Source organism: Rana temporaria, chromosome 6 (genome assembly GCF_905171775.1).
Source record: "Rana temporaria chromosome 6, aRanTem1.1, whole genome shotgun sequence".
In the NCBI taxonomy this organism is placed as follows: Eukaryota; Metazoa; Chordata; class Amphibia; order Anura; family Ranidae; genus Rana; species Rana temporaria.
Window position 1 is genome coordinate 4,012,147 of NC_053494.1, and position 24,114 is coordinate 4,036,260.

Consider the following 24,114-nt stretch of genomic DNA (forward strand, 5'->3'; position numbering starts at 1 on the left):
TCACCAAGGAAATTTGACATGTCCCGGAGCTCGCCATCATACAAGGAATTGGCCACGTTGGTGATGTTGAGTCTTCCATGCTTTTGCGTGTGATACAGAATGGCGAACCGGCAGGTTTCCAGTCCTGAGCGGAACGTTTTATAATCATTCGTTATGGCGACGGATTTGATGTCAAGTGTTCTCATGGGATCATCTTCCATCAGTCTGTTGATAAGCCAGGTGTAATTGCTCTCTGTCGACCTCGAGAAGATGCCGATCCGGTAGGGAGGAAGTGGTGAGTGACTTGGCTTGCTTGATTTGCCTGATGTAGACTCGGCGGCATGACGTCTCGTATACTTCCCTTTACCTTTGTTTATTGTGTCATTAAGCTCAAAATCACTTGACTTGGAAAAAATAAATAAAAATAAAGTTAATGTTTGAATAATATAAATGGATGCAAATTTTTGAATAATCTTATTACTACAGACCTATTTGCCCCCCCCCCCCTCCCGCACACACACACATATAGCAACAGTCATGCCACTGTTATTAGCACTTAGTAGGCACACACCTAAGCCCCGTACACACGGTCGGGATTTCCATCAGGAAAAGTCTGTCGGAAATTCCGACGGGAAAATAGAGAACCAGCTCTCAATCTATTTCTGTTGGAATTCCCAACAGAAAAGGTCAGATGGGAGCTTTTGGTCGGGAATTCTGACCGTGTGTAGGCTCCATCGGACTCTTTCTGTCGTGAATTCTGATAGAAATAGATTGAAGCCTCGTAGACACGCTCGGTTTTCTCGGCAAGAACCAGCAAGAAAACTGCTGGCAGAGCTTTCTTGCCGACTATACCGTGCGTGTGTACACGGCTTTCAGGATTCTCAACAAGAAAACTGCCCAGAATTTAGACGAGAAAAATAGAGAACCTGCTCTCTATTTTCTCGTCGTAAGATTCTCGGCAGTGTTTTCCTGCCGAGAAACCCAAGAGTGTGTATACTTACCTGGTTGCCGTGGAAACCCGCACATGCTCGAAATGACTTTGACGCATGCTCGGTAGCTTCCTACGCATGCTCGTCGTACGCGATGATGTCACCGTGTTCTTGCCTTTCAAGAGAACCGCGGTACTTTTGAAAGGTCTGTTTTCACAGTCAGGCGGCAAGAGATTCTTGCCAAGAATCTCGTCGGGAAAAACAACGTTTTTTTCCTGACGAGATTCTTGCCCGTGTGTAGGAGGCCTGAGAGCTGGTTCTCTATTTTCCCGTCTGAATTTCTGACAGACTTTGCCTGATGGAAATCCCGACCGTATGTGCGGCAAGAATCTCTTTAAAGAGGAAGTAAAGCCTGATGGATTTTTGAAGTAAACGCAATATACCGTATATATAGTACTATGCTCTATATTGTAACCTATAGTTTGTAGCTATTGCATCTATATATTCATTGTATTTGTATGTCCCTTTATTAACTAATATCATCTAACCAGAATATGCTAGGCCTGATGCTATAATGTTAGCTATGAAGACAGACACAGTTGCTTAGTAAATAATGTTACATTTATTCCTCAAGAAAATAGGAATATACTAAACAGCAGATATCTATAACACATAGCAACAATCAAACATCAAAGATACTTAAAGGGGTTGTAAAGGTAAATGTTTTTTCACCTTAATGCATCCTATGCATTAAGATGAAAAAACATCTGACAGTACAGTGCAGTCTCTGACCATCTCCTATATCATGTCTGCAGTCTCTGATCATCTCCTGTACTATGTCTGAAGTCTCTAATCATCTCCTATATCATGTCTGCAGTCTCCGACTGTCTCCTGTACTATGTCTGCAGTCTCTGATCATCTCCTATATCATGTCTGCAGTCTCTGATCATCTCCTGTACTATGTCTACAGTCTCTGACCATCTCCTATATCATGTCTGCAATCTCTGACCATCTCCTGTACTATGTCTGCAGTCTCTAATAATTTCCTATATCATTTCTGCAGTCTCTGACCGTCTCCTGTACTATGTCTGCAGTCTCTGATCATCTCCTATATCATGTCTGCAGTCTCTGACCATCTCCTGTACTATGTCTGCAGTCTCTAATCATTTCCTATATCATTTATGCAGTCTCTGACCGTCTCCTGTACTATGTCTGCAGTCTCTGATCATCTCCTATATTATGTCTGCAGTCTCTGATCATCTCCTGTACTATGTCTGCAGTCTCTGATCATCTCCTGTACTATGTCTGCAGTCTCTGATCATCTCCTGTATTATGTCTGCAGTCTCTGACCATCTCCTGTAACATGTCTGTAGTATGTCTGGGGGTCTTTCTAACAGACTCTCTAACAGAGGCCCTCTCAGTGTCCATCAGAGAGGCCCCCCTCCAGGTCTCAATAAAGTACTCTGCTTCTCTTCCTGTATTTTGTTTATTGTTAAGAGATCATGTAAGGATCTGAGGGTAATGAAGACTTCATGGGGGAGCATTTCTGTGGTTGAGTCGTTGCCATAGAAACATTTGTAAAGGGGAGGAGTTAGTAAAATGACCACGCCCATGTGGGGGCGCCAGAAATATTTCTGCACCCAGGCGCTTGTGACCCTAGGATCGGCCCTGCCAATCCCCTTGTGCTTGCATGTAGAAGCGAACGCACATGTAGTAGAGAAATGCCAAATTTGTCTTGGGTGTCTTGTGGTTAAGTCTTGGGTGTCTTGTGGTTAAGTCTTGGGTGTCTTGTGGTTAAGTCTTGGGCGTCTTGTGGTTAAGTCTTGGGCGTCTTGTGGTTAAGTCTTGGGCGTCTTGTGGTTAAGTCTTGGGCGTCTTGTGGTTAAGTCTTGGGCGTCTTGTGGTTAAGTCTTGGGTGTCTTGTGGTTAAGTCTTGGGCGTCTTGTGGTTAAGTCTTGGGCGTCTTGTGGTTAAGTCTTGGGTGTCTTGTGGTTAAGTCTTGGGCGTCTTGTGGTTAAGTCTTGGGTGTCTTGTGGTTAAGTCTTGGGCATCTTGTGGTTAAGTCTTGGGTGTCTTGTGGTTAAGTCTTGGGCGTCTTGTGGTTAAGTTCTGGTGCGTCTTGTGGTTAAGTCTTGGGCGTCTTGTGGTTAAGTCTTAGGCGTCTTGTGGTTAAGTCTTGGGCGTTTTGTGGTTAAGCCTTGGGCGTCTTGTGGTTAAGTCTTGGGCGTCTTGTGATTAAGTCTTGGGCGTCTTGTGGTTAAGTCTTGGGCGTCTTGTGGTTAAGTCTTGGGTGTCTTGTGGTTAAGTCTTGGGTGTCTTGTGGTTAAGTCTTGGGTGTCTTGTGGTTAAGTCTTGGGTGTCTTGTGGTTAAGTCTTGGGTGTCTTGTGGTTAAGTTTCCATCTGTGCAATGTTCGCATAATTGCAAACTTTTCTGCAGTGTATAAAAATGCCGTCCTTAATGGTACCCCAACGCACCTCGCTAACGATTGTTCACCGCTGTGCACCAAAAGCATCATAATAAAATATCATGCATTATGATGTGTTGCATTTTAAAAAGGTGCATGTAATACTTGTGGTGCAATTGTCGCCTGTTGGGCGGCCCATTGAAATTTCCAAAAGACGCCGCACCTAACGCATGGGAAAGCTCAGGCTAAGAAAAAGGAAAAAATGGCCGCAGTGTTCACGAATTACCAATTTTCGACCTTCACAATCTCACCATAATTGCAGTTTAGACTCATTATAAATGAAAAGGGTGAAGTCCAATACATACAGATCTGGATCCTGTTGAAGTTGAAATTCCTCCAGAGCTTTCCTCCTCCTGTTGAGATCTCTTCACACCTAATGTGGACAAAGAGAGCGATAAAAAACACGACCACCTCAAACAAACCAATAAAAATTGGACTTGTTCTAAATGTTGAAGTTTAACCACTTGCCCTCCGGAAGGTTTTACTCCCTTCATCACCAGGACATTTTATGCTATTCAGCACTGCGCTACTTTAATGCCCTGTACACACGATTGGAATTTCCGATGGGATAAAATCAGATGGAATTTTCCGTCGGAATTCCGTTCAAGCTGTCTTGCATACACACTGTTAGACCAAATTCTGACTGTCCAAAACGCGGTGACGTAAAACACGACGACGAGCCAAGAAATGAAGTTCAATCCTTCCAAGCATGCGTCGACTTGATTCTGAGCATGCGTGTTTTTTTCTCCGTTGGAGTTCCACACAGACGGTCAGAATTTCTATCGGGAAAAAAATAAAACATGTTCTATTTCTAAACGGCAACGAAAAAAGTCAGATGGGGCCCACACACGGTCGGAATATCCGATGAAAAAATTCCGTCTGACTTTTTTCGTCGGAAATTCTGATCGTGTGTACAGGGCATTTAGGCTACTTTCACACTTTCACAACTTGACCCCCAGCTACATCACTAACCTAGTTTTAAAATATCAACCAAATCGGTCCTTTCATCTCTCCTGCTCTCTTGCGCCCTCGATGCTTCCTCCTATTCCTGCTTCCAGGACTTCTCCCGAGGACGTGCAGTTTGGTATTTGGGATCTATATGACTTTTTCCAGGCATTGTGTATACCGTATGAATGATTCCAGGGCTTTTTTTCAGCTGAAACTTGGGGGAACTCAGTTCCACCACCTTTGGCTCAGGCCCTATGCTCCCTGCTTACCACAGTCACTTGTAAACACAGAAGTCTGGCATCTATGTTTACAAGTGACAGCTTGTCTTCCAATGGCTCCAACAGATCGGATCTTCTGAGCAGCTCCCACTGAGTGCAGGATTGGGACCTGGGAGATGTAGGTGCCTTGGGGTGCAGTGTGGCTGCTGACACTCCCACTGGATGATCTCCCTGCAAATGAGAGAGGTGAAGCCACCTACAGTGTGCGGGGAGGTACTAGGGTACTGTGTGAGTTCCTGTACCTATTTTATGGTTGAGTTCCTGTACCTATTTTATGGTTGAGTTCCTGCACCTATTTTATGGTTGAGTTTCTGCACCTATTTTATGGTTGAGTTCCTGCACCTATTTTGTGGTTGAGTTCCTGTACCTATTTTATGGTTGAGTTCCTGTACCTTTTTTATGGTTGAGTTCCTGTACCTATTTTATGGTTGAGTTCCTGCACCTATTTTATGGTTGAGGTCCTGTACCTTTTTTATGGTTGAGTTCCTGCACCTATTTTATGGTTGAGTTCCTGTACGTATTTTATGGTTGAGTTTCTACACCTATTTTATGGTTGAGTTCCTGTACCTATTTTATGGTTGAGTTAATGCACCTATTTTATGGTTGAGTTCCTGTACCTATTTTATGGTTGAGGTCCTGCACCTATTTTATGGTTGAGTTCCTGTACCTTTTTTATGGTTGAGTTCCTGTACCTTTTTTATGGTTGAGTTTCTGCACCTATTATATGGTTAAGTTCCTGCACCTATTTTATGGTTGAGTTCCTGCACCTATTTTATGGTTGAGTTCCTGCACCTATTTTATGGTTGAGTTCCTGCACCTATTTTATGGTTGAGATCCTGTACCTATTTTATGGTTGAGTTCCTGCACCTATTTTATGGATGAGTTCCTGCACCTATTTTATGGATGAGTTCCTGTACCTATTTTATGGTTGAGGTCCTGCACCTATTTTATGGTTGAATTTCTGCACCTATTTATGGTTGAGTTCCTGCACCTATTTTATGGATGAGTTCCTGTACCTATTTTATGGTTGAGGTCCTGCAGCTATTTTATGGTTGAATTTCTGCACCTATTTATGGTTGAGTTCCTGCACCTATTTTATGGATGAGTTCCTGTACCTATTTTATGGTTGAGGTCCTGCAGCTATTTTATGGTTGAATTTCTGCACCTATTTATGGTTGAGTTCCTGCACCTATTTTATGGTTGAGTTCCTGTGCGTATTTTATGGTTGAGTTCCTGCACCTATTTTATGGTTGAGTTCCTGCACCTATTTTATGGTTGAGTTCCTGTACCTATTTTATGGTTGAGTTCCTGCACCTATTTTATGGATGAGTTCCTGCACCTATTTTATGGATGAGTTCCTGCACCTATTTTATGGATGAGTTCCTGCACCTATTTTATGGTTGAGTTCCTGCACCTATTTTATGGTTGAGTTCCTGCACCTATTTTATGGTTGAGTTTCTGCACCTATTTTATGGTTGAGTTCCTGCACCTATTTTGTGGTTGAGTTCCTGTACCTATTTTATGGTTGAGTTCCTGTACCTTTTTTATGGTTGAGTTCCTGTACCTATTTTATGGTTGAGTTCCTGCACCTATTTTATGGTTGAGGTCCTGTACCTTTTTTATGGTTGAGTTCCTGCACCTATTTTATGGTTGAGTTCCTGTACGTATTTTATGGTTGAGTTTCTACACCTATTTTATGGTTGAGTTAATGCACCTATTTTATGGTTGAGTTCCTGTACCTATTTTATGGTTGAGGTCCTGCACCTATTTTATGGTTGAGTTCCTGTACCTTTTTTATGGTTGAGTTCCTGTACCTTTTTTATGGTTGAGTTTCTGCACCTATTATATGGTTAAGTTCCTGCACCTATTTTATGGTTGAGTTCCTGCACCTATTTTATGGTTGAGTTCCTGCACCTATTTTATGGTTGAGTTCCTGCACCTATTTTATGGTTGAGATCCTGTACCTATTTTATGGTTGAGTTCCTGCACCTATTTTATGGATGAGTTCCTGTACCTATTTTATGGTTGAGTTCCTGCACCTATTTTATGGTTGAATTTCTGCACCTATTTATGGTTGAGTTCCTGCACCTATTTTATGGATGAGTTCCTGTACCTATTTTATGGTTGAGGTCCTGCAGCTATTTTATGGTTGAATTTCTGCACCTATTTATGGTTGAGTTCCTGCACCTATTTTATGGATGAGTTCCTGTACCTATTTTATGGTTGAGGTCCTGCAGCTATTTTATGGTTGAATTTCTGCACCTATTTATGGTTGAGTTCCTGCACCTATTTTATGGATGAGTTCCTGTACCTATTTTATGGTTGAGGTCCTGCAGCTATTTTATGGTTGAATTTCTGCACCTATTTATGGTTGAGTTCCTGCACCTATTTTATGGTTGAGTTCCTGTGCGTATTTTATGGTTGAGTTCCTGCACCTATTTTATGGTTGAGTTCCTGCACCTATTTTATGGTTGAGTTCCTGCACCTATTTTATGGATGAGTTCCTGCACCTATTTTATGGATGAGTTCCTGCACCTATTTTATGGATGAGTTCCTGCACCTATTTTATGGTTGAGTTCCTGCACCTATTTTATGGATGAGTTCCTGCACCTATTTTATGGTTGAGTTCCTGCACCTATTTTATGGATGAGTTCCTGCACCTATTTTATGGTTGAGTTCCTGCACCTATTTTATGATAAAAAAAAGGCCTGAATGATTCTGAAAACGTACGTCTCTGTATCATTTCTTTTATTGTCTGCAGACTACTTGTGTATTTCTCTTTTTCTGTGAATATGAACAAATCCTCGGCACATTCATGAATACTGGGCTGGTGTCTCAGTATCCTCTCCCTTTCTTTAGGCTCGCTGCTCTTCAAGTCATCAACTACCACAATCACATTTTCTTTCCCTGGAATAGAAAACAAAAAATATTTCATTATATAGATGAAGAGATGGAAAACAAATTGATTAGAATGCAGCTCAGTTTTAAAAAAAAATATGGAAGGCCTGGTATATGCAGTCTAAAATAGAGTTCCTGGGCCAGATTCACAGCAGAAATACGCCGGCGTATCTGCTGATACTCCGGCATATTTTCAAATTTTCCACGTCGTATCTTGATTTGGAATCCTCAAACCAAGATACGACGGCTTTTGGCATAGATCCGACAAGCGTACGGCTTCGGATCGTAGGTGTAATTCTCCGGCGGCCGCTGGGTGGAGTTTGCGTTGTTTTCCTGCGTCGGGTATGCAAATTAGCTGTTTACGGCGATCCGCGAAGGTACGCGCGTTCGTCGCATTCTCTTATGTCGGCTTTTCCCGTCGTAAAGTTAAGAGCGCTATTTAGATGGTGTAAAATTACACCATCCATGTTAAAGTATGGCCGTCGTTCCCGCGTCAAATTTAATTTATATATTTTTTTGCGTAAGACGTCCGGGAATACGAAAGTACGTTACTCACGTCGCCGTTCAAAAAACACGTCAGGGCGCCGTAATTTTGCGCAAAGCACGGCGGGAAATTTCCAAACGGAGCATGCGCAGAACGTTCGGCGCGGGAACGCGCCTAATTTAAATGGTACACGCCCCATTTGAATTAGGCGGGCTTGCGCCGGACGGCTTTACGCTACGCCGCCGAAAGTTTACACGCAAGTGCTTTGTGAATCAAGCAGTTACGCTGGAAACTTGCGGCGGTGTAACGTAAACGGGATACGATACGCCGCCGTAAATCTACATGAATCTGGCCCCCTGTTAGGAGTGTGTATTCGTGTAACCAGCATACTGGTTTTGTTCAATTTGTTCGTTATCATTATTTTGGATAATTCGTAACTTGGGATAAATTGGTATTCGTTACGTTCACCAACAGCCAAATTTGAAAGGAAATTCCAATACCTATAATTTAATAGTTATTATTAGCTAGTTAGTTATTATTTCGGATCTTCGGATTTTCACATTTTCTGACTTATTTTTGAATTTTAGTTCTTTGAACTTTTCGGATTTTTCCTACTTATTTTTTTAGATTTTCAAATTTCTGAATTGACAGATTTTCAAAATTTCTGCACTACGGATTTCCAATTTCCGGGTTTGGAATTTCCAAATGTCCGAATTTATTTGAAATAATGAATTTAGATCATAACGAACGACCCGAAAAGTGAAAAATAAAAAATAACAAATGAAAACAAAAACAAACACATTTTTGTTGGCAGTGCACATGTCTAATGGTTTAATGTCACCGCTGACATCCGCGGCTCCATAGAGGTCCACGGAGCGTCCGTTCGGGTCCGCCTAAAAAACTGACAGGTGGACCTAAACGGTCCGCACGTGTGAAAGGGGCCTAAGGCTTCATGTACACGGGACGTTGTTCAACCTCTCCCAAACGATTAAAATTAACAGCTAGAAACCAGTGTCTAAAAACGTCAGTTTAGCCGCATTTACAGCAGGGTTTACAGCGTTTAGCTGCGTTTAGGCCCTATGTACACGGGACGCTGCTAAACGGTCTTTTTTTCCAAATTTTTGGATTCCGGATTTCGAATTTCAAAATTTCCGAATTTATTTGAAATAATTGTAGCGCCTGGTTACTTCCAAGTACTGGTGCTAGTTAAATTTAGAGGGGGATCAGAGTGTTAACTGACTCTGATCCAATTATTATGTTCAAAGTTGGGTCTCTGTTTCAGCTTGGCTGTGCTGTGGGCTCATTCTGTAGTTTCTGGGGTGCTGTTCCCACCCCGGGGCGATAGGTGGCAGCAGTGGAGTCGAGGTTTGGGTGCTCTTCCCCAGCAGCCTATCAGGAGGGGTTTTTCCTCGCTGTGTTCCTGGGTTCCGGGACCATGTTGGTCCGGTACATTTAAGCTGTGTCGGGGAGCCCAGTAGTCGACTGGGTTTCCAATCTTGAAAGATCCCAAGCGAGGAAGCTGTTCGGTGGGGAGTCCATCTGAGGAGAGCCAATAGGAGGCTGCCGATCCAATAGGGTCTCGACAAACCACCGGGGATCAAGGTAACCAGACACTGAGAGGCTGGTCACCTGTCAGTCGGTAACCTTAAAAACCACCTGAAGGAGATCCAGGCAACAAAATCTATTAAGGGGGATCATCTCCGCCATCACAATTCTGGGGAGGGTCTGTGGCAAGGACTTTTCCTTCAAGTTCTGAGTGCTACCATGGAGGGTCTGTGGCAGAGACTTTTCCTTCAAGTTCTGAGTGCTACCAAGGAGGGTCTGTGGCAGAGACCTTTTCCTTCAAGTTCTGAGTGCTACCAAGGAGGGTCTGTGGCAGAGACCTTTTCCTTTAAGTTCTGAGTGCTACCAAGGAGGGTCTGTGGCAGAGACTTTTTCCTTCAAGTTCCGAGCGATACTCTGGCTGCCGGGCCAGTGGGAGAGGCCTGTCCGGCTGCGCTGTGCCCACTCTGGCTGGAGTGGCGAAGAATACAAAGTGTTGTGGGAAGCAGGACTGTTTTCTGTTGTTACGCCTGAGTCTATTTCTCCTTCTACTTCATCTCTACTCTTCACCGCAAGTTTTATTGTTTTTACCCAGGTGGGTAAAAAAGAGGACGGAAAAAGACACCTGTCGTGGACATTCCGTTACTGTTAGGCCGCGTACACACGGTCGGTCAAAACCAATGAAAATGGACTGAAGGACCTTTTCATTGGTCCAAACCGATCGTGTGTGGGCCCCATTGGTCAGTTATCCTTTGGTCAAAAAATGTAGAACTTGCTTTAAAATTAAACCGATGGACGCCTAACCGATAGGTCAAAAACGATCATTAGTATGGAAAACTATCGGTTAAAAACCCACGCATGCTCAGAATCAAGTCGACGCATGCTTGGAAGCATCGAACTTCGTTTTTTTCAGCATGTCATTGTGTTTTAGGTCACAGCATTCTGACACAATCGTTTTTTTTAACCGATGGTGTGTAGGCGCGACGGACCATCAGTCAGCTTCATCGGTTAACCTAGGACAACGGTCCTTTGGACCGCTCTCAACGGATGAACTGATCGTGTGTACGCGGCCTTACATTCACCATTCACACCTAGGACGGCGGAGGAGCCATGAGGTAACATGCCACCCAAAACAAAACCAGCAGCTCCTTCGGGGGTAGTGCTACATAATGAATTTAGATCATAACGAATGACCCGAAAAATGAAAAAAAAAAATAACAAATGAAAACGAAAACAAACACGTTTTTTTGGCAGTGCACATGTCTAATGGAAACATGCACAATTGTGGAGCGTTGGCATAAAAAAAGAAACATACTTTAGTTCTGCTCTAATGACCTGTGGATCTTGACGGTTGGACTGACATGGTGGACTCCAAGGTGAATACACATTTAAATATTCGCTAGGATAAGGAGCAACTCACCGAATAAATTTGACATGTCCCGGAGCTCTGTGTCATACAAGGAATCCACGGCGTTGGTGATGTTGAGTCTTCCATTCTTTAGCGTGTGATACAGAATGGCGAACCGGCATGTTTCCAGTCCTGAACCGAACGTTTTATAATCATTCGTTATGCAGACGGATTTGACGTCAAGCGCTCTCATGGGATCATCTTCCATAAGTCTGTCAGAAAGCCATTTGTAATTACTCTCTGGCGACCTCGAGAAGATGCCGATCCGGTATGGAGAAGATGGTGACTTACTAAATATGGGATCGGTGGGATGCCGTGCACCTTCCTCCTCATTACCATAGTGTGTCCGATTAGATAATTGTCCTTTGGAATTGGTTTGCTCACTGAACGATAATGTCTTAGATTTCTTGTATCGTGGTTCTGTAAATTCGCTTTTCTCCAATAAAGTCAGAGGGTCAACAGATCCTGTCCGGGGAGATGAGGAGTCGCAGGTGGACCCTTGGTCTTGTGTTTTTCTGTTCTTATGACCGTTGTATTTGGCTTGACCTGAATAAAAAGAAAGAATAAAGATGTGAAATTCTGTCTGTCTAGATATCTAGCTATCATTTAATTCTCTTATGTCCTTCAAAAGTCATGACGCCATTGCTCAGTCCATCTGGTGCAATTCAATAAGTAGAATCGGCTGCACACCATTAACCTCTTGCCGACCGCCCACCGTAGTTTTACGGCGGCAGGTCGGCTCGGCTGCGCAAAATCACGTAATATAACGTGATTTTGCATTGCAGCCACTGGGGGCGCACGCCCCCTGCTCGCCCTTGGTGCCGATGCGAGTGCCCGGCGGGCGCGATCGTCGCCGGGCACCCGCGATCGCTCATTACAGAGCGAGAACCGGGAGCTGTGTGTGTAAACACACAGCTCCCGATCCTGTCAGGGGAAGAAATGACCGTTCGTCTGTTTATACAATGTATGAACAACGATCTGTCATTTCCCCTAGTCAGTCCCGCCCCCCCTTCAGTTAGAACACACCCAGGGAACATGATTAACCCCTTCCTAGCCCCCTAGTGTTAACCCCTTCCCTACCAGTGACATTTTTACAGTAATCAATGCATTTTTATAGCACTGATCGCTATAAAAATGCCAATGGTCCCAAAAATGTGTCAAAAGTGTCCGAAGTGTCCGCCATAATGTCGCAGTACCGATAAAAAAAAAATATTAATAAAAATGCCATAAAACTACCCCCTATTTTGTAGACGCTAGAACTTTTGCGCAAACCAATCAATAAACGCTTATTGTGATTTTTTTAACGAAAAATATGTAGAAGAATACGTAGCGGCCTAAACTGAGGAAAATTTTTTTTTTTAGATCTTTTTTTGGGGATATTTATTACAGCAAAAAGTAAAAAAAAATATTTTTTTTTCAAAATTGTCGCTCTATTTTTGTTTATAGCGCAAAAAATAAAAACCGCAGAGGTGATCAAATACCACCAAAAGAAAGCTCTATTTGTGGGAAAAAAAGCACGCCAATTTTGTTTGGGAGCCACGTCGCACGACCGCGCAATTGTCAGTTAAAGCGACGCAGTGCCGAATCGCAAAAAGTGGCTCGGTCATTGACCAGCAAAATGGTCCGGGGCTTAAGTGGTTAACCACTTGCCCACCGGGCCAATTCTGGCACGCCTCTCCTACATGTAAAAAATCATATTTTTTTGCTAGAAAATTACACAGAACCCCCAAACATTATATATATTTTTTTTAGCAGAGACCCTAGAGAATTCAATGGTTGTCATTACAACTTTTTATCTCGCATGATATTTGCGCAGCAATTTTTCGAATGCGTTTTTAAAAAAACTGTTTCATGCTTAAAAAAAAAAACAGTAAAGTTAGCCCATTTTTTTTGCATAATGTGAAAGATAAAGTTACGCTGAGAAAATAGATACCAAACATGTCACGCTTCAAAATTGCACACGCTCGTGAAATGGCGCCAAACTTTGATACTTAAAAATCCTCATAGGACACGACGCTTTAATTTTTTTTACTGGTTACATGTTTTGAGTCACAGAGAAGGTCTAGGGATAGAATTATTGCTCTTTCTCCAACGTTCACTGTGTTTCGAACTTCCGTATTTTAAAATTTTCGAATTCCGGAAAATTCGGAAATTCGGAATTCGAAAACTTGAAAATCTGGAAATTTGGAAATTCGAAATTCAAAAATGAGAGAGTTGGTCAATTAGAGAATTCCGAAATTTGAAAATTTGGAAATGCAAAAATCTGGAAATTGGAAATGAGTAAATGAGAAAATTAGGAAATTAGTAAAATTCAGAAATGAGAAAATAAAAAAAATAGGAAATTTGGAAATTGGAAATTGAGATTTGGAAATTTGAAAATTTGAAAAAACTTGGAAATTCGAAACATTGGACATTCGGAAATTCAAAAACCTGAGAATTAAAAAATTTGGATTTTCAAATTTCCGAACTTCCGAATGTAACACATTTTCTAATTTAGGAATTTCCGAAAAGAAAAACAAAATGAATGAAACGAAAATGAAAACAAACATAAATTTTGGCAATGCACATGTCTACTACATAACATATGTAAACATAACCCCAAAATATAAAGAACAATTTATAAAGCAACATGCAAAAGTTGTTTTTATTTTCAAACCAAATGTGTATGACTAATTGGGTCTAATTTTGTCAAAATTTTCAAGAACGCAAAATTGTAAACCTTGCATTGTAATTACTCCTGCTGAAAATGCTGCATCCATCCCTATTGTTTCCATTATCATAGAGTAGAGTAGATGGGATATTCTGGTAGTAGGATGGAGGACACTGTATATAGACACTATGGCCCGGATTCACAAAGCACTTACGCCGACGTATCTCGAAATACGGCGCGTAAGTGTAACTATGCGCCGTCGTATCTATGTGCCGTGCCCACAATCTGAGATACGCCTAAAAATAGGCTTCCTACGACCGACGTAACTTGCCTACGCCGTCGTATCGTGGGCGCATATTTATGCTGTGCGCATTTGCAGCTCCTATTGATTTGCTATGCACATATGCAAATGAGGGAGATACGCCGATTCAAGAACGTATATAAGAACTAATATACGCGGTTTGTGTAAATCGTACGTCCGGCGTAAAGTTATTCCCCATATATGAGGCGCAACTCATGCAAAGGTATGAACCAGGGAACACAGCCGTCGTATTTTACGTCGTTTACATTGTACGTAAATAGGGCTCGGCGTAGGTTACGTTCACGTCGTAGGCAGTGATCCGTCGTATCTTAGGGAGTAATACCGACGTGATTCTGAGCATGCGCACTGGGATACGTCCACGGGACGGTGCATGCGTCGTTCGTTTTAAGTACTTGTATGGCACTCGGCCCATCATTTGCATGGGGTCACGCCTCATTAGCATGGCTCACGCCCACTTCCACCTACGCCGGCTTACGCCGAGGGAACCCAGCGCACGTCGGCATAGCGTATATTAGATACGCTACGCCGGCATAAATATGCCCCAATGTATGTGAATCCGGGCCTATGAATGATATAATGTGAAAACTTACGTTTCCATATAATTTCTTGTATTGTCTGCAGACTCCTTAAGCATTTCCCATGTTCTGTGAATAGGAACAAATCCTCGGCACATTCATGAATACTGGGCTGGTGTCTCAGTATCCGTTCCTTTTCTTCAGGCTCGCTGCTCATCAAGTCATCAGCTACCACAATCACATTTTCTCTTCCTGGAATAGAGAAAAAAATAGACTTCATTATAGCAAACAAAGTCATTAGAATGCAATTTTAAACAAAATGGAACGCCTGGTCTGGCATAGTTCATGCCCCGGTGTAATAAAACAAATCTCAACCTATGAAATGCGTCACTTCCGGTGTGGCTACGTCAGCAAACAGCTGTTCGCGGGGCTTTAGGCTCCATTCACATCTAGGCGGACAAAATCGCGGCGTTTTGTCCCGCGAATTGCGGCGACAAATAGCGACAAATAGCGGCGTTTTGTACCGCGATTTGCGGCGATTGTCCGCCTAGATGTGCCCCTAGATGTGCCCCCTATGGAGATGGTTCCCATCTCCTATGCCGAACACCGAAAGCCGCCTGAAAAAAAGGTCCGGGACCTTTTTTCAGGCGGCAGGCGGCAGGCGTTCGGCGTGGAGATGTGAACCATGTCCATAGAGGGCAATGTGTTTTCATCCCTCTGGCGGCAGTGGCGTCACACTACAGGCGACAAAACGCCTAGGTGTGAATGGGGGCTTACTGTGTATGTGCGACTTAACCGCTGCTTTATCGCGCATTCAATTTTCGGGGTCCAGAAAAATTATAGACCCGAGCGGGTGGGCGGAGCAGTGATTTGTTTAAAGCGGAGGTCCACCCTAAAAAAAAAAAAAAAGCCAAAAAGGCTAAAAAAAAAAATGAGAAAAAAAATTATACTTACCAGAAATGGCTGTTCCTAGGCAGATCTTCCTAATCTGCCCCTTCCTTGTCCGCGGTGCTCCTCGGTCTCGTCCTCCGTCGCGGTGTCTTCTGGGGAATGGGGCGCGCTGACTTCTGGGAACTGTGTGTCTCCCAGAAGTCAGTCGCCCATTCACAAAGAGCCTCGCGACTTGCGCATGCGCAGGAAAGAAAACAGGCAGTGAAGCCGCAAGCCTGTTTCCCTTAGTAAGGATGGCGGCGCCAGGACCTGCCACGATCGACGGATCAGCCTTGGGCGGCCGACATCGCAGGCAACCTGGACAGGTAAGTGTGCTTATTAAAAGTCACCAGCCCCGCCCACGCTCTAACACACCCCCTAGGTTGTTCTTTCCACTAATGCGTACCGAAGGAAAGTGGGAGATAGAGCAGTGCTTGGAGAGGGGGAGCGGCCCGCACACAGTGCTATGCACGGGGCCCGCCCCCCTCTCATTCGCGACTTCGCCGCTGCTTTATTGCGCGGATGCAATTTTCGGGTCCAGAAAAATTATAGACCTGAGCTGGTGGGCGGAGCGGCGATTTGTTTAAACTCGTCATCGGCAGCACCGCCCCTAACACGCCCCTAGGCTGTTCTTTCTACTAATGCTTACCGAAGGAAAGTGGGAGATAGAGCAGTGCTTGGAGAGAAGGGGGCGGGCCCCGTGCATAGCAATGTGTACGGGTCGCCCCCTCCTCTCCAAGCACTGCTCTATCTCCCACTTTCCTTCGGTAAGCATTCGTAGAAAGAACAGCCTAGAGGCGTGTTAGGGGCGGTGCTGCCGATGATGAGTTTAAACAAATCGCCGCTCCGCCCACCAGCTCGGGTCTATAATTTTCCTGGACCCGAAAATTGCGTCCACGCAATAAAGCAGCGGCGAAGTTGCGAATGCGCAGTAAATCCCTGCGAACAGCTCTTTGCTGAGGTAGCCGCACCGAAAGTGACGCAGTCGAGACTTTTCATAAGTCCAGGAATTTTTTAGAAGGCTGGAATATAACAGAAGGTAGAATCGAGAAAGGTGGGGATGGGTCACCAGAATTACATTTTTAGTGGCTATTCAGATTATTAATGGTCACCATTGGGAAGGGGGGTAAGCCATAGTTTGCAATCTCCATGTATGCAGTCTAAAATAGGGTGCCAAACAAATATCCAGGAAATCTTTTAATAAGAAAATTTGTTTACAGCAGGAAAAACGCCAAACATCCAACGCGTTTCAGGGGTCAGAACGCAGTGGGGTTGATTTGCTAAAGGCAAATAGACTGAGCACTCTGCGGGTGCTCCAGAGCTTAGGAAATGAGGGGAAGCTTCACTTTGCAAAGAATACCCAATCACATGCAAGGAAAAAAAAATTGCGGTGTAAGTCAGCAGAGCTTCCCCTCATTTACTAAGCCAATGCTTCCCAACCTTTTTTTCAGTCAAGGCACCCTTTACAATTCCGCACAATCTCTAAAGCCTCGTATAGGTTAACCAGAGGACAACGGTCTGAAGGACCGTTGTCATAGGTTAACCGATGAAGCTGACTGATGGTCCGTCGCGCCCACACACCATCAGTTAAATAACCGATCGTGTCAGAACGCGGTGACGTAAAACACAACGACGTGCTGAAAAAAATGAAGTTCAATGCTTCCAAGCATGTGTCGACTTGACTCTGAGCATGCGCGGGTTTTTAACCGATGGTTTTGCCTACAAACGATCGGTTTTGACCTATTGGTTAGGAATCCATCGGTTAAACTTTAAAGCAAGTTGGCTTTTTTTTAACCTATGGATAAATAACCTATGGGGCCCACACACGATCGGTTCCTTCAGACCGTTGTCCTCTGGTTAACCTATTGTGTGTACGAGGCTTTAGGCACCCCATTCTAAAATGTTAAAAAAAATTAAAGTGGAGTTGCACCCAAAAATGGAACTTCCACTTTTGGAACCCCCCCCCTCCACCACTCCGTTGTCACATTTGACACCTTTCAGGGAGGAGGGGGGAGCAGGTACCTCTGTAATACAGGTATGTGCTCCCACTTCCTGGCATAGATTACCGCTGTGATCACGGTGACCTACGCCACTTCCAGCGCCTACTCTGTCCTCCCCCGCTGTCTTCTGGGAGACACACAGGTCCCAGAAGACAGCAGGGACCAGTGAGGACGCGCAGCGTGACTCATGCATACGCAGTAGGAAACCAGGAAGCTACTAAGGACCAGATAATCCAGCCTCACCAGAGCATCCTCATCTCTCCCTCTTTTCAAAAGGTAACAGATTACCAAGTATGGAAGCATGCACAATTCAGAATTTGCAATTTTATGCTATAATAACCGTGGATCTTGAAGGTTTGACAGACATGGCGGACTCAAAGGTGAAAACTAGGGTTGTCCCGACGGATTGGGGGCGGAGAGTGGGCAGAGAGGGGGCGGAGAGCAGAGAAGAGCAGTCCTCTGGTATGTCACTAATGGAGAAGAGGAGAGCTGCATGCCGCTGCCGTCGTCTAGTCCCCAAAGAGAAAGCCAAGTCCCCCCTGGGCACAGATCACCCATCCCAGGATTGGATGGGTGATCTGTCTATCAAAGTGCCCGGACAAGGGGGAGTGGCTATATATGACGACGCGTGGCGGGGAACACACAGCTATTCTAATGAAAGCTGTTATGTTCCCCGCGTGCTGATCAACTAGACAGCGGCAGCGGGGGGGTGGGGGCTTGGCTTTCTCTTTGGGGACACAAGGCTGCATTTGGGGACATGGCTGCATTTGGGGACACAAGGCTGCATTTGGGGACATGGCAGCATTTGGGGACACAAGGCTGCATTTGGGGACATGGCTGCATTTGGGGACACAAGGCTACATGGACACATTTTTTTAAAAAAGTATCGTAATCGGTATCGGCGAGTACATGAAAAAAATATCAGTAATTGTACTTAGTCCTAAAAAAGTGGTATCGGGACAACCCTAGTGAAAACACACTAAAATATTTGCTAGAATAACGAGCACTCACCGAGGTCCTTTGACATGTCCTGGAGCTCTTCATCATACAAGGAATCTGCGACGTTGGTGATGTTGAGTTGTCCTTGCTTTTTCGTGTGATACAGAATGGCAAACTGGCAGGTTTCCAGTCCTGAGCGGAACGTTTCATAATCATTAGTTATGTAGACGGATTTGATGTCAAGCAGTCTCCTGGGATCATCTACTTTCAGAATGTTGACAAGCCAATTGTAGTTACTTTCTGCCGACCTGGAGAAGATGCCGATCTGGTATGGAGGAGGTGGTGACTGACTCAACGATGATAATGATTTACCAGATGTGAAATCAGGGTAATACCATGCACGATCCCCTTTACTATTGTTTTTGGAGTCACTATTCCCAGTATCACCTGACTTAATAAAAAAAATAAAAAATAGTTGTTAATATCTGAATAGTATAAATGGATACATATATTAAATTATCCTCTTACTATCGGCTCGAAGAATAAATGATTTCAGTGTGAAAGCAGCATTATGACTTTATTGTCCTACAGCATAAAGTGGACCTGAACTCAAAAAGTAATATAACAAACACACCAAAAGGGGTATAAAGCTAAACACTGAATTATTAGCGCATCTAATAAAATAGAAGACATATGGTCACTCACCATTCTAAAAGATTAGGGAGTATGTAGTAAGATTGTGAGGCTCAGCTTTGAAGTCTCCTTCACTGTTCACCTTCACCGTCAAGTTGTGGCTTGACAAAGAAGCCAGAGGGTTCGAAACATGTAGCCACTCCCCCTAATCTTCTCCAGCCATTTGACATAATTTGCTATGTTCCCCGCTGTCATGTGGATCTATTCATGTTGGCTTGCGCAGCTTCTGGCATCGATCCTCCATCACATCTTGATGGTGAAAGTGACCACGAAGCCAACCCTCACTAACTTACTACATGCTCCCTCTTTCACTAGGGTTGAGAGTGACCATTTGTCTTCTATTTTATGTGTATAATGTTTTATTGAAAAGAGGTTTTTAAATATAAAGAATAAAACATTTTCAAGTGATGAAAGGCATGTTGTATATGTATATGAGCAAGCTCACTATTGAGTAAGTGACAAGTGTGGTAGGGAAACATATTTGTAAGTAGGGATGAGCCGAATACCCCCACCCCCCAGGTTCGGTTTGCAGCAGAACATGCGAACAGGCAAAAAATGTGTTCGAACACCTGAAGACTGTTAAAGTCTTGGGGACCAGAATGTGAAAAATCAAAAGTGTGAATTTTAAAGGTTAATATGCAAGTTATTGTCCTAAAAAGTGTTTGGGTACCCGGGTCCTACCCCAGGGGACATGTATCAATGCAAAAAAAAAGTTTTAAAAACGGCAGTTTTTTCGGGAGCAGTGATTTTAATAATGCTTAAAGTGAAATAAAAATAAATAAAAGTGAAATATTCCTTTAAATTTTGTACCTGGAGGGTGTCTATAGTATGTCTGTGAAGTAGCGCATGTTTCCCGTGTTTAGAACAGTCCCTGCACAAAATGTAATTTCTAAAGGAAAAAAAGTAATTTAAAACTACTCGCAGCTAAAATGAATTGTCGGGTCCCGGCAATACAGATAAAGGTAATTGAAGAAAAAAAACACATGGGTCCCCCCCCCCCAGTCCATTACCAGGCCCTTTGGGTCTGGTATGAATATTAAGGGAAACCTTGAACCAAAATTTAAAAAAAAAATGTGTGGGGGTCCCCCCAAATTCCATATCAGGCCAATGTTCGATGTCCCGAACATAAAGCTCATCCCTATTTGTAAGTTAAATTCAGAAAATAATTATGGATTGGGCAACAAGAGTGAGGGATGAAACTCAAGAATTTCAAGTGCATGGTCTCAGTACTTAGTATTAAAGCTGAATTCTGGAATTTCAGCTACTTTGTAAAAAGTAAAGGCACACTATGAATTATGTCCAAGGAGGCGCAGGACATCTTCTGGACTTATCTCTATTATACATAGCTAACAGGTTCATAGTACTCCAGGAAGACGAAGATGCATTCTTTGGATCTCTGCATCTTCAACTATAGAGTTGCTGAAGCTGCTATGCCTGCCCCTTCCCGCCTCCTTCGCAGTCACAGAAACCTTGATATTATGAGAACAGATTTGCAAAATACAAAGGCTTCTGTGAATGGGCACCATAGGGGAAGGATGGGCAGAGCTGCTGTGTGTCTGCTTCTCTTCTCTCAGATCCTGTAGTGTCTTTCAAGAGATGTCCAGAAGACATCCGGGATATGTCCTGTGCCTCATTGGACTTAAAGGGGTTGTAAAGGCAAAGCCCCAAATCCCCCACCCGAGCCCCCGTTTAACTTACCGCACTGTTCGAAAGTCCGGGGCGCGTGCTTGTCATCTTGTTCGGTTCCCAGCCTGGACGTTGATTGGCTAGGCAGGGCGGATTAATAGCAGCGCAGCCATTGGCTGGCGCTGCTGTCAATCACATCGGATGATGCGGCGCGCCGGGGGGCGGGCCCGAGTGATACAGTCAGCGGCTATGCCAGCGCGCTCGCAAAAGCTTTCCACCTTGCGAGGGAGCTCGCATGAACGTGGAAAGCTTTTGCGAGGAGGAGCCGAGACAGCCGCCGAGGCACCCCAGAAGACAGGATTCGGGGCCACTCCGTGCAAAACGAACTGCACAGCGGAGGTAAGTATAACATGTTTGTTATTTAAAAAATTCTGCCTTTAGTGTTCATTTAACTCATCGTGTGCCTTCACTTTTTACAAAGTGGCTGGATTCCTGGAATTCAGCTTTAACATGCCATGTTTGTTGTCTTATCTGTTTTTTTTGTCCAATCAATAATGGGGAAAGGATAAGCTGCACAGAGACCCCGGGAAATACTGGTGACTAGTTATTTCCTTCTGTCTACTTTTAGGGCAGAGCTTCCTCCATATAGGTCATCATCAAAACCCTATCCAGTCCCTCAAACACCCCATATCTTTTAGCTCCATAGTATGGGAACAGAAAAAGACCGCTGTGATTACATGGGCTTAAAATTCCTCCACAACATACTATTTGCCTGTGTGGTGGATTATTATGTTGAATACAAGTTACAAACTTTACCCCCTCATTGCTTGCATATCGTATGTGTAAACTCTGCCATGTTGTATATTGTGTACGGACAGGGGTCAAGTCCTGGGGAAAAAAGTGTGGGAACTCCCACCCAAGATCCACTCCCCCACCAAAAAAATAAAAAATGATACGCTCATATGCATAATTACTAAACCGCATGTTCTTTCTAAATCCCGCGATAACTCGCAGCAGACCTCCGCAATGTCTCCTGGAAACAATGACAAAAGCTCCCAGGAGACATTGCGGCATCGAGGAAGTGACGGAATACCCGCACACTACCCGATGAATCCATATACAGGAAGCGGCCAGTAACATAAAGGATTACTAAGGTTCGCCTGCCCCTGACAGTGACTCGAGCTGGGCATCGCCGCTTAGTGAAGGATTGGCTCGGGCGGCTCGGCTGCTCTAGTCCTGCAAAGGGAACTGCGTTCCTGCTGTGAAAAAAGTGCAGGAACTCTGTTCCCACGCGTTCCCGCAGGACTTGAGCCCTGTGTACGGATTATTGTTTGTTTCCAATTGTGGAGCAAAAATCCATACCCCTCAATTCAACTCATGGAGCGACAAGAAAGTGTTTTTTTTTCCTAAAAATGTAATGTGTGAAAAAACAAACATATTTAGTGCATTTCTACAATACATGCTGTGACAGGACAGAGCCACATTGCATTGTAGAAAGAGACTGGTGGCACCCGGGATTCTTATCCATACAGGGGGAGGGGTTCCAGAATGCGTGTCACATAGGGAGGAAACAGGATTAGTAAATCCTGGAGCTTGTCTCCTCCTTAGAGACTGGGGGGGACGGGACGGGTTTTGAAGTCTCCAATCGGTTCATGTTCTGCCAATAGCTAGCACTTTGATTGGGCAAGTGTGAGGAGCCCTTATGAGTTAAGTGTTTGCAGTAGTTTAGGACTATGCCCGCCCCTCGAGGGATTAGTAAACGGTGAATGGTGAAGTCTCATACATACAGATCTGGAGAAAATTGAAGATAGAGAAGAAAATAATCCAGGGCTCTCCTTCTTCTGAGATGTCTTCACACCTAATGTGGATAAAACACAAAGCTATCAATAACATGACCTACTCAACAAACAACAAATACTGGACAATGTTCTGTATTGTTAAAGCTAATACTCTATAACCTGCTTTTACACCCCAATCAACATGCTACTGAGCTACAATGGATATAACTGTGTCTACTCACAGCTCGGACTTTTCCGTCTACCCCTAGGGTTGCAGCTGAAAATCGCCTCTCTATCTTAAAAAAGCTGGACACCATTGATCAAAATGTTATCAAGGAAGGAAGTGGTATGGTTGAACAATGGAATGGGCCTACATTCCAATAAATCTAGAACATGGAGAGAACTCCCCCTTACGGGACTTTAATGGCCAAAAAGACAATACGTCAAAATAAAGTATGAAAAAGTTATACAAAATGTATTGAAAAATAAAACAATGAAAGTGGTTAATAACATCAAAAGTCAACATGAATACAAGGGAACATAGGAACGTGAAGGCTCTAGAGCGGTCACAGGACTACTGGGGCGTCAGAGGGGGACAGGGTCACCCGTGACACCACAGGAAAACCGCCGGAAACCCCCATTGTGGTCAGAGGGGGCAAGGTCACCTGCGCACAGGGCGGGTGGCCCGCCCTCAGCTATTGAAAGAGCTGTCATGGCGGATGTAGCGTCAATCGGCGGACGCCTCCCATGGAGGCAAAATCAGATTGTGGCGGCGTGTTTTTCCGTATCCCAGGTCAAGAATGGATGGACATCGCTGTTTTTTTTTTTTTTTAATAAAGACCTTGTCCCAAGCTGTGACTTGTGTTTTTTACCGTTTTGACACTTTTTTTGTGAAATGGTAGGAGTACAATGTACCCCGTTACGGAATTCACATGGGGGGCCGGGATCTGGGGGTCCCTTTTGTTAAAGGGGGCTTCCAGATTCTGATAAGCCCCCCGCCCGCAGATCCCCACAACCACCGGGCAGGGGTTGTGGGGATGAGGCCCTTGTCCCCATCAACATGGGGACATGGTGCTTTGGGGTCCAGATCCCAAGGCATCCTCCCCATGTTGAGGGCATGTGGACTGGTACGGTTCAGGAGGGGGGGGGCGCTCTCTCGTGCCTCCTCTTTTCCTGTGGCCTGCCAGGTTGTGTGCTCGGATAAGGGTCTGGTATGGATTTTTGGGGGAACCCCACAATATTTTTCTTAAATTTTGGTGCAGGGTTCCCCTTAAAATCCATACCAGACCTGAAGGGCCTGGTAATGGACTGGAGGAAACCCGTGCCGTTTTTTTTCAATGACTTTTATCTGTATTGCCAGGAGCCGACAATTCATTATAGCCGTGAGTAGTTTTAAATTAGCATACTTTTTTTCATTTAAAAATGTCTTTTTGTGCAGGGACTGTTCTAAGCATGGGAAACATGTGCTACTTTACAGGCATACTACAGACACCCATCAAGTAGGAAATTTAAAGGAATATTTGAATTTTATTGTTTCACTTTAAGCATTATTAAAATCACTGCTTCCGAAAAAAAAACTGCCATTTTTAAAAAGTTTTTTGCATTGATACATGTCCCCTGGGGCAGGACCCGGGTCCCCAAACACTTTTTATGGCAATAACTTGCATATTAACCTTTACAATTAGCACTTTAGATTTCTCCCATAGACTTTTTACAGGATGTTCCGTGG

The 24,114-nt window shown here is 44.0% G+C and overlaps 1 protein-coding gene across 1 annotated transcript in view; it reads right to left on the reverse strand.

Annotated features, from left to right (window-relative positions):
* LOC120942833 overlaps window positions 1-24,114 on the reverse strand; it is a 60,537-nt gene that overhangs the window by 28,278 nt on the left and 8,145 nt on the right. Inside the window, exons 4-10 of the mRNA XM_040355758.1 lie at window positions 22,395-22,465; window positions 18,361-18,739; window positions 14,495-14,671; window positions 10,945-11,478; window positions 7,331-7,507; window positions 3,680-3,747; window positions 5-383 (exon numbers count right to left, since the gene is read on the reverse strand). Of these exons, the coding sequence (XP_040211692.1) occupies window positions 5-383; window positions 3,680-3,747; window positions 7,331-7,507; window positions 10,945-11,478; window positions 14,495-14,671; window positions 18,361-18,739; window positions 22,395-22,465 (1,785 nt within the window). The remainder of the gene's footprint in view (window positions 1-4; window positions 384-3,679; window positions 3,748-7,330; window positions 7,508-10,944; window positions 11,479-14,494; window positions 14,672-18,360; window positions 18,740-22,394; window positions 22,466-24,114) is intronic.